Source organism: Chelonus insularis, unplaced genomic scaffold (assembly GCF_013357705.1).
Source record: "Chelonus insularis isolate UGA/USDA-ARS -01 unplaced genomic scaffold, ASM1335770v1 contig_151_pilon, whole genome shotgun sequence".
In the NCBI taxonomy this organism is placed as follows: Eukaryota; Metazoa; Arthropoda; class Insecta; order Hymenoptera; family Braconidae; genus Chelonus; species Chelonus insularis.
The window spans coordinates 237,051-248,094 of record NW_023276393.1 but is presented as its reverse complement, the minus strand read 5'-3'; the positions used below and the strand labels follow the sequence as shown (position 1 = coordinate 248,094).

Here is an 11,044-nt window from a genome sequence, read left to right as displayed (position 1 = left end):
AAATAATCCAAGTAAATAAATTATAAACAATTTTGATTATCTATATTTGTAAAACCCTATATTTTGTCATTTAATTTTAATGAATTTCTGTAAATTCCATTTATATAAATTATTTTGGATATGTAATTGATACTGTAAAGTGTAAAAATGTAAATTGTGTTCTTATTGATCCAATTTATAAGATGATACTTCTGTAATCTATTTTATTTTAAATTCAGAATAATAAAAAAATTTTAATTACACATATTTGGTTAATGGATTTTATTATTTTAGATGATAGATATCTCAATAAAAATAATCTAAACTTTCCAACATAGTGACCAAATAAGATAAATTTATTAAAAATAAAATTTTAATAAACTTTTGAATATATAATATTTTTATAGTACATTTTTTTAAACTCTAAAAAATGTTTGATCTTTATGATAAATTTATAAATTTTAAGATCATTGTAAAGTTTAAAATCTTAATTAAACTGTCAAGTCAAAATTTATAAGTTTTTTTCTTGCTCCAATGTGTATTTTGTGTACAAATTCATTTTACTTTGCTTGATTATAATACTTTTTCATAACGCGTGGCCTGATTTTAAACGTATCTATTTTATATTGACATAGTTATATACTTAATCTTGACAAGTTTAGATAAGATATTATATAAAAATGATTACAAGAATTATTAATAAATTAACACTCGTTCAGTAACACAAAATAATATTACGTACATTCTGAGTTGTCATAAAAATATATATAAAAATAATAAATTCAAATAACGTGTAGGTTAAAAATTAATATTTCGTGAGAATCAAGAAATACTTAATAAACGACAACTATGTCGAAAGATATTGTTATCGTTGGATCATGTATGATTGACTTTGTCAGGTATGCATCATTTTACAAAAATAAGCAACTAATAAAACATAATCTATTTTATCAATACAAATTTTATTGCTATTATTGTTCACATACATAATTTTTAGCTATGTTCCACGTCTCCCTAGACCAGGTGAAACATTGATTGGATCGGAATTTAAACGAACTTTTGGAGGTAAAGGGGCTAATCAATGCGTAGCAGCAACTAAACTCGGTGCTTCAACGTTTTTAGTGGCTTCTGTAATTGAACATTAAATCATACTACTCATTCTACATTTATAAATTTTTATTACTTCACTATTTTGTTTACTTTAGCTAGGTAATGATATATTTGGCCAGGAATACTTACAATTACTTAAATCTCTAAATGTCAATATTGATCATTTAAAGATTAGAGATAATGTGAATAGTGGTGTTGCTCAAATTATGGTAGCTGAAAATGGAGAAAACAGTATTGTAATTGTTGTGGGAGCAAATGTACTTTTAAGTCCAACTGATGTTGATGAAGCTCATGAAGTTATTAAAAATGCAACAGTTCTTCTTGCACAATTTGAAACTTGTCTTGAAACTACTCTCTACGCTTTGAAACTTCACAAAGGACATGGTGTATTTTTTAATTTCTGTATAAAATTCATAACTGAATGATGATAATTATTTAAAGCCTGAATCATTTTTAGGGACTTCAATTGTAAATGGTGCTCCAGCGATAAAAGATGTTACTTCAGATATTTTAAAAAACTGTGATATATTTTGTCTCAATGAAACAGAGGTATTTTTTTAAAATTTACTTTTTAAAGGCATGATAAAATAAATGTTTAATATTGTTTATTAGACAGAAATTATGACTGGAATTCAGTCATTAACATTATTAAATGCACAAGAAGCATTTTATAAACTATTTAATATGGGATGTAACACTGTTATAATTACCTTGGGAGCTAATGGTGCGATTTTTGCATCTCGAAATAAACCAAAAATGATTCATATTCCAATTGATGAAGTGAAACCAGTTGACACAACAGTAAATAAATTATTATCGTGTATCTCGTCATATGTTTCATCGATCACTATTTAAAATTTAATCACATGGTAAATTACAGGGGGCTGGGGATGCATTTTTAGGAGCGTTGGCCTATTTCATTGCTTATCATCCACAAATTTCAATGGCAGAATCTATTAGAAGGGCTTGTAGAATAGCTTCTCAAAGTGTTTTGAAGTCAGGGACACAATCAAGTTTTCCAATTAAAACAGAATTGCCTGATGAATTATTTTCTTAAAATTGTATTTGCTCTTAAAATGAACTAAGAAAAGGAACAATTTTTCAATTATATTTTCCATTTTTTTCTTCTCTACTTACTTGTAAATTAATTCTTTTTTCAAATTTTTATTTTATTTGTGTATTTTATATCAATAAAAACTTAAATAATTAAGATAAAAAAATTATACCGAGCAAAAAAAATGAAATGTTTATCAAAGATTTAATTTATCAACTTTTAATCCAGCTAATTTTTATTTTATAAAAATTAACATCTCATTCTATACGACCGGAATAAGATTTTGTGTAATGTATGTTTGCTTAACAATTTGATCGATTTTTTTTCGAAATCAGGATTTTGTAAATTTAAAACTCCTTTCTTAGATTAGACTCTACTATTATTAATAATCAAACTACATATAAATATAATACGTTTAAAAAAAAAGTACAGAATAAACTAAGAAATATTTATATTTTTTTCATATTTTACGAAGAAACAATACAAATTGGTGAATTAGTTTTAGGGTTGAACTGAAGTGATAAAATTGCTGAACTACTTGTTGCGAATTCTTGAACTGTAGGAATTTCTGTATCTGATACGGGGCCACTTGATCCACTAGAATTTAAAACAGATTCGATAAATAATTGAATATTGGTTTTATTATTTCTTGATAATTATTTTAATAAAAATTTAAATAATTATACTAAAAATAACATTAAATGAAACAAAAAAAAATATGAAACTGATGAATTTTATTATTTACTTTCAGTAAAGTTAAGAAAAATTTTTTGCAATTTATTAAAGTAAAAACAGAAAAATTTATAAAAGATTTTAATGTAAATTCAAAATCTCCGATATTTATGAAAACAATAAAAGTACATTATATTCTCAAGAGCACACGTTTCCTGATCTCAATTTTAAATAATAATCATTATTTTAAAATTTTCAAGGATTGGAGTATAGTTTTGAATTCAATTTTTACACTTTATAAAATTAGGGTTTGATATATAGTTTATGCATAATAAATCATAAATAAAAATTACCTGCTAGTAGTTTTCACAAATGTTTTGGTAGACCATATTCTGACAACACCATCACTGCTTCCACTAGCAATGAATTGTCCGTCCGGACTCCAATCTAATTGCATTACAGTAGCTTGATGACCTTTTAATTCATTAAGAAGAGCATCTGTTGCTAAATCCCAAATCATAACAGATTTATCTTCACCTGTAATGCATTAATAAATTCATTAATTTAAAAAAATGATGGTGTTTGTTGATACGAATTTACTTTTTCAATAAAAAAATTAAAAATGTCTAATTTCATGTTAAAATTGAATAAATATATATATTTACAAACAAAAATATCATTTACATAATTTGTTATGTATGAATCAGCAAAATTTATGAAATTTCATGAAAAATTTTACCGGTTCTACCTTTAAATAAAATTGAAATTTCTTTCCAACTCAAGTATTTTTTTTTTACTATTATAAATAATAATTTAAAGTTTATATTTTATATATATATATTAAAAAATTATTCATATTAACGCATTAAATTTTAATTGAATTTACTCACCAGCTGAAGCTAAATACCTTCCATCGGGACTAAATACCAAACTATAAATAGTCGATTGTGCTCCAACATAGGATCGTAATAATTTTCCATCATCTTTATTCCATAGTCGAAGTGATTTGTCTGCAGAACCCGTTGCGATATATCGTGCGTTCGGATGAAATTTGACTGACTGAAATATTTTATTTCTAAGACATTGAATATTCATTCAGTGAATACTTATTTTACAAAAATAAAGGAAATTCCTTTTATATTTCATCACTTACATTAACATCCATAAAATGGCCAGCGAAGACTCGAAGGGGAAATTTTCTATCAAGAGACCAAAGTTTGGCCGTTCGATCATGAGATCCAGTGGCAATATGTAAATCAAATAGACTTGTATCCATACACCAAATTGGATAATTGTGACCGCTAAAAAATCAATGAGTATTTTTTTTTATTAATACGATAATTCTAATCATAAATGTATTTTTGAAAATTTACTGAAATGAATTGAGAATACTTGTTTTTATAAATTCTTATTGAATAACTTTAGATTAATATTTAAAAAATGTTATTTTTAAAAAATAATGTTGTAATAATACATGTATAACTTCATGTTTACCTATAAATTGTAGAACAGGTATAATCATCAGTACGCCATGCTCTCATATCATTATCACTAGAAACAGAAAGAAGAACTTGCGACTCACAAACAAATCTCAAGTCATGGACTACATCTGTATGTCCTCGTAGAATTATACTTCCTGCTTCTTCACTACAAAAAATATTATTATATAAAAATTTTTTAACAAACTAACTTTGACTATAACTAAAATTTTCTAATTTTCATACAATTTCTTTGACCAATAAAATATTTTTTCGACATTATTCTGAATTACCTTGTGATAGTTGACGGAAAATAGAATAAATGATCAAATAATTTATTACTTACATACATGTGAAAAACTTACATTTCAAAATTCTCTTCAGACAACTGATTAGATGAAGTAATACTTGGTGCAAGAATAACTGATCTAGATCTCAACTTGGGCCTCATTAATACATTATCACCCATAGCCCATATTCTAATCTCATTTGAGCTAAATCCAACAGCAATTTTGTCCATGTTATGTGTCATTCTTGCACAACTAGCACTGTAAAATGAAAAATAATTTTAAAATACAAGTTTGAACAAGTATTGTACTTGATACATACTTTTCTGTTGAATTATTAACTTTTAATATTCTCAGTGGTTTGTGAGGATTATTTTTCAATAATCGAATAGCTTCTTGAAGCTCTCTCATTTCTCTATCTATGCCAGTACCAGAAACTTGTTCTGTGTGACCGTTTATTCCTATGCTTCCCCATTTTGAAGAATTATAAGTCTTATTTTCATCGGCATAATCAGAAATTTTTCTCACAATAGCTATATGAATATTTATAATCTTTAAAAAAAATTATTATTAATTATATAAAAAAATCAAAATATTTTTGACGAAAAATTTATTTATTTTATTTTAAAGCATTATAGTAGCTTAGTACTTAATTATAAACATCACAATTACCTGCATGATTATAACATGTCCATGTTTACCAAGATATTTTTGTAATGCAATATAAGCTTCATCAGACATATTCACTTTATATTTCCTATTTCTAAATGCACTAGCTAATGGTCTTATCTCAACATCTTGAACAGAAAAAACATTGGATAATTCTTCCAAGAAATTCTTTTCAGTATCTGCTGCAAAATCTTTTTGGTAAGTTTTAAAAAATTCTATTGCAGCCTGTAAATTTCCAGCATAAATAATATCCAAATAAAGATGGCAAAATACTGGGTATAACATAAATTTTAATTGCTGCTTTATATCATCATTTTTGATTGAGTTTATCCAATCTTTGAATCTACATCAATAAATACATGATATTTTGAGTAAATAAAATCAAATAGAAAGTTTTTAATAAAATACGTGAAAAAGGATTATAACCTCTGATAAGCTTGGTTAGCAGCAACAACATCATTTATAATTGTGCTAAAGATAATTGAATTTTTTGTAGATGTTCCTGTTTCTGCCATTTCATTAAGAGTCATTTCTTCACTGGTAACAGATCTGTTACGATCGGTTTTACGAAATTCATCATACTCCAACAATTTTAAACATGTTTACAGGTTATTCATAGCAAAACATGGTTTGATTAAATGACAAAACTCAACGTACCTGATAACGACGTCGTTTTAAATATGATTCAACAGTTGCATTAATAATATCGATTTTCGAACGTTTCATTTTAAAATAATTATATGATATTCTTATATGTGTAATATTTTTTTTAAATAAATCATTTCATAATTTTTATTAATGTTCTAAAATCATCACATATGTACATTTCAATAAGAAATTCACCAATGATACTGTCAAATATAGTAATTAATCACTAAATACTGTTTGATTTATAATAATATGCATTTTTAGACAAAAAAAAATATAAATATATCGAAATTTATTCCCAAATGTACACAGATTAAATTCAAATGAAAGTTGCTTCCATCAATAGAAGTAGTATAGTGTAGTAACCAAAGTGAGTAAATGTGACCAGCTGAGCTGTAATATACCGACATCGATTACATTAGTGAGAGTGAGAAAGAAAAGAAAAAGAAACTTTTTACAAAACTACCTTCACTTATTATACAAATATCATATATGTGAGGCACGCGTCTTCACCATTAGTCGATTAGAGCGGGAGTCACTTTTATTTTGACAGTAAAATCATTGAATATTTATGAAATACAAAATGTTTGTTAACCGAAGGTTATTTATTTGTAATAATATTGATTCAACTTTATAATAAAGTTTTTTTAAATTTAATTTTTGTGAAGGAAAGGTGTACTTGAATTAGCTAGTCAATTTTAAAACTCAAGATTAACAATGAAATAATTTGTTAATAAAGTACAAGTACGGTAATGGAAAACTGATTATTGGATAAAATATGTCATATGAAAATGATAAAAACTTTTTTTTTCATTAAATTTACTATCAATTTAATTATTTTACACCGACTCGTGACAAGGAATTATTTAATTTTTATACATACAAAGTTTAAACAAAATGATGTTTTTTACAGAATGAATATTTTGTTAAATAGTGGCTACAATGAGACTAAAATTATAGTTGGCACAAATTTTAAGATGGGTAGATATGAGATCGTTTTTTATCGAAATAATAATTCATAATGAATCTTAATTTTAAATAAATGTTTAAATGTATTACTAGTCAACATTAATTAAAGTATGGTTGGTAAATATTCATTTATTTTGGCTTTTATGTTTATTCTTTTAATGGAAATTTTTTAAAAGTTAGTGTTACCTGTATATTACAAATAAATAAACTGAAATAAATATTTTCACAACATATTTAATTTTCCAGTAGGAAGTTTTGTTTTTCAAGACTAATAAAATCAATTCCTCATATGTCTATTAAAAGAAAGAGTGTATGTTCATATTAATTAATAATTAATATCTTACGTGTAATTTAAATCTCTTATAATGAATTCGTGTTGTATAAATAATATATAAATATGTATATTAATTAATAATAAAATATAACAAATATGTGCATAATCTAATATTTGTGTGAGCAATCTATGTTGTAATCAATATTCACTTATTAATCATGCAAATAAGTTATCAAGTAAATTATACAAAATTACTTTAAACAAATAAAAATTTTTCAATTTTATAATCATAAAAAATAATGATAATAATAGTTTTTTGGTTTAAATTATTAATCAAGTTAATTGTCTTCTTTTTTTTCATTAAAACATACATTATTATGTCACTTGTGTATTTACGTGTATAAATTTGATTTCATTCACAATAAAATTAAGAATGCACCAATCTATAATTCGTAACATAAATAATAAAATAAAATATTTCATTCTTTATAAAAATTAAAATTAAGTAGTCAAATGTAAATTTGACTATAAAATATATATTTTATTATAATAATAGAAATAATAATAAATATTGATTGATGAAATTATTCCAAAACTATAATTTATTAGAATGAAGATTTTATTAATACAATCCTTTTGAATCAAATTTTAAAAATTTTATTTCTCGAAGATGATTTTGCTCAAATTTCAATGCCTTTTGAACTTATCGTATCTCCTTCGAGCGTAGACGGCTTCGAGCTTGTTGCAATCACGACTTTAGAATATTTTGGACATGCTTTAATGTATAGTTACAATACAGGGGTTCGTTATGAAGTACAGCTGATACGAAAAAAATTTTTTATTGTTTCATAAGATTAAATTATTAGTTAGTTAAATTTAACTTTAATGTTGAAATATTGAAACTTACAAATGTTCTCTGAAAAATTTCATTCTTTTTAAGCTCACGGTTGAATAATAAAAATTATTTTAGGGTAGTGAGTGGCATTTGGGGAAAATGAGTTGTTTCCTCAACAGTTTTACAGTTATCACTGTTCAATGTTAACGTTGAACATTTCATCTTCCATTCACGTATTTCAGCAATTGTATGCATCATTATTTTTTGATTTTGGAATAAAGTATTTATGCTATTCACAAGTATTTCTTGATTACGAAGTAGAAAATTCATGGAGTTTATCAGTGCTGTTAAATTCATAGACGATCCATTGTCAGTATTTATTTCAAAATCAATTACTGAAAAAAACAATTATAATATTAGAATATAGAATTTTAAGACGGTAAAGTATATTTTTTCATTGACATTGAGTACTAATATACATACCTTGAATCTCTTCATTGGTAGTTATATACGAATACCCTAGTGAACAGGAAACGTTATTAGTTAATAATTGGACTGAATTTAATGACATTTTGATCTATAACGCATTAGCTGCATAATAAAAAAACATTTATTAATTACAACTTGAACATTTGAAAATTCAAAAAATTTAGTTCCAATAAAGAATTTAGACAATCGAAAATAGTATTAATAATCTAAATCTAATGCTAATACAATGCTAAATTATATTTTAATCAAAATATCCTCCGACACACTTAAACATTTCACAAAAAGTTCTAATAACACTATATCAAATATCGTAATATTGTGTATGAAAGTGTCTTAATAACTATTCAGAACGTTCATTCTAAAGCTAACTAGAAAATCTATACTAATAAAATATATATTGTCATTATTATTTAATATTAGTTAAAATCATTTTGTTATTTTAATCAAAATAGTCATTAAAATACTATGTACGCATGGTAGGGCTGCACTATCTCATCAACTAAAAAATGATTTTTTATTGAAGATTTTTTCCAATACGATTTTTGTATCCAAGATCTAGTTTTGTCACATGGTTAAACATTCTTATCTTGATTAGAAAAAACTCAAATGAAAACAAATGAATATTTTTATCAATTCTAACGACTAAAATTGTTGTATAACAGTTGACACTATGATACAGTACAGACTTTTTTTTTTATTTGTAAACAACCATTTGAAGCATTTCAACCTGGTGAAGTAAAACCAAAAAATGTCTTAAATTTAAAGTTTACAAAAACATTACTATACTGAAGCTAGAGCACTTGTGATTGGTTGAAATGAATAGAGATGGATAGTGTTGTGATGATTTGGGCATTGTATGTAGCGTCAACAAGTTTTTTGCCGGATGTTCTACATGTGTTATGACAATAACCTGAAGAATTCTTTGGATAACAATGAGACTGTAGTAGTATAGAATTATTTAAAGACAAAGCGATATTATTACCAAAATAATTCAACTTAAAAGGTGAATATACATAACATATTTAACATATGTTCCTAGTTTTCAAGATATCTTAATTTATACTATTTTTTTTGCTTTTTAAACAAAAAATAAGTTTACCAGTCAATCTAGTATATAGTATAGTAGAGTAGAGTCCAGATATTGTATGTTAGATTTCAGAGAGTATTACAGTATTTCAGTTGATATTTATGGTGGAATTTATCAAAACGAACCCCAGACCCATCTTTACCGCTAGGATTTAAGCAAACAGACACAGAAAGAGATAAATTCAAAGGTTCAGTGAAATCGAGTTCGGACGATGTTGGAGTGGAACACACCTGACACTTGAATTATTATTGTGGATATTTTTCCAAGTAATTTGAACAATCGAATAATTAAGTCAAACCGATTAAGTTTAAGTTTATTTTCAGTGAAATTCCAGTAAAACAGAGTCTAGCAGGCAGTGCAGTATTGTAAAGATTTTCGTTAAATCGGGATCTTTCAGCATGGTCTTAGTCCAAAAAAAATAGCCAATTTAACTATAGAAGCTTCACCCCTGTGATACGCGAAGAATCCTTAGGTTCATCGGGCTTTAGAAGTTGCAGCGGCCAAGATATCCTCGTGAAAGATCCACGTATCATCTCTATGTTAACATATTGAGTATTTTTAAAAATCTCTTTATTAATCCATTTATTAATATTAATAATGGTTTTAATTGTTTTTTTTCTGTATATATATATATGTATATATACATATATATATATAGATATAAACGTACTAGTTTAATTGGTACTGTAGTGCCAATTCGAAGAAATAGAAATAAAAATAACTTCGTCAATTACCATAATTTACTTGGTTATTTATTACCAACATACAGACTTACATTCGTCTGCTTTCTTTCTGCATCAGATTGCCATATATTTCTGACGAAAATATTATTATATGTGTATGTCTTCTGACGAAATGTTATTATATCTGTATAGTATGTCTGTCTGCTTCAGAAAAACGGCCGATACATACGTAAGTCTGCCGTCAGTTTTACGTTGATTGAGCTACTAGGGTATATAGTTCAATCAATATGCTTCAAAAAATAGCCTAATTTGAAATTCAGTTGGACATTAACCGATTTTGTTTAGTAGGTTGTTTTTAGTGACGGTAGACATCAGTATGAATTTAATTAAACTAACATTTATAGCCATGACTATTAATGTGCACGATTATTTCATGATGACTGAAGAAGTAAGTTTAAATTATTATTATTATTATTATTATTATTATTATTATTATTTAAATTAAGGTTTAAAAATTTTTTAGTCGGGATATTCTATCGTTGTAGGGACTATCTAAAAGAGTATTTAATCATGAACTTTCTAAATTAAATTTAATTTAGATGTGGAATCTCTATTTGAAAAAAAAACTACTCCATCGATAATTGTTCGGATGGTATCAAAGTTTTTGATGGACCAGGCATTAATGACGCCGAGTGTACATGATTTTAATTCATTGAATTAATATTATGTCAGGACAAAAATTTAATTCATAGAATTATTTTTATGTCAGGACATAATGAAAATGTTTTAAAATTATGTCAGGACATAAAA

At 25.4% G+C, this 11,044-nt stretch overlaps 3 protein-coding genes across 4 annotated transcripts in view; 1 reads left to right on the top strand and 2 right to left on the bottom strand.

Moving 5' to 3' along the window:
• Positions 1-11,044, bottom strand: part of LOC118064016 (uncharacterized) — a 122,891-nt gene that overhangs the window by 7,492 nt on the left and 104,355 nt on the right. The gene's annotated exons all lie outside the window — the stretch shown is intronic.
• On the top strand, positions 589-2,261 carry LOC118064017 (ribokinase-like). Its single transcript, XM_035078362.1, has 6 exons — positions 589-878; positions 977-1,109; positions 1,185-1,473; positions 1,547-1,638; positions 1,702-1,890; positions 1,970-2,261. Exons 1-6 carry the CDS (start codon positions 829-831, stop codon positions 2,144-2,146), a joined length of 930 nt encoding a protein of 309 aa, XP_034934253.1. The 5' UTR covers positions 589-828; the 3' UTR covers positions 2,147-2,261.
• On the bottom strand, positions 2,578-6,204 carry LOC118064010 (will decrease acetylation). 2 transcript variants are annotated; one of them, XM_035078344.1, is made up of 10 exons: positions 5,907-6,204; positions 5,676-5,833; positions 5,253-5,592; positions 4,903-5,132; positions 4,659-4,841; positions 4,310-4,462; positions 3,969-4,116; positions 3,706-3,874; positions 3,169-3,352; positions 2,578-2,740 (listed from the first exon to the last, which is right to left on the bottom strand). In XM_035078344.1, the coding sequence occupies exons 1-10, from the start codon at positions 5,973-5,975 to the stop codon at positions 2,611-2,613; spliced, it is 1,764 nt and encodes a 587-aa protein (XP_034934235.1). In that variant the 5' UTR covers positions 5,976-6,204; the 3' UTR covers positions 2,578-2,610. The 2 variants fall into 2 exon arrangements, with proteins under 2 accessions (XP_034934235.1, XP_034934236.1); XM_035078345.1 differs by having other exon boundaries at positions 5,676-5,830.

What these genes read in the sequence shown, in the direction of transcription:
- LOC118064017 (XM_035078362.1), top strand. Translation starts at nt 829, where the DNA reads ATGTCGAAAGATATTGTTATCGTTGGATCATGTATGATTGACTTTGTC. An exon ending in GAAACTTCACAAAGGACATG is followed by an intron (nt 1,474 to 1,546) that starts GTGTATTTTTTA and finishes AATCATTTTTAG; the next exon opens with GGACTTCAATTGTAAATGGT. An exon ending in TGAAACCAGTTGACACAACA is followed by an intron (nt 1,891 to 1,969) that starts GTAAATAAATTA and finishes GGTAAATTACAG; the next exon opens with GGGGCTGGGGATGCATTTTT.
- LOC118064010 (XM_035078344.1), bottom strand. Translation starts at nt 5,975, where the DNA reads ATGAAACGTTCGAAAATCGATATTATTAATGCAACTGTTGAATCATAT. An exon ending in GCTAACCAAGCTTATCAGAG is followed by an intron (nt 5,593 to 5,675) that starts GTTATAATCCTT and finishes TTATTGATGTAG; the next exon opens with ATTCAAAGATTGGATAAACT. An exon ending in GACATGTTATAATCATGCAG is followed by an intron (nt 5,133 to 5,252) that starts GTAATTGTGATG and finishes TTTTTTTTAAAG; the next exon opens with ATTATAAATATTCATATAGC.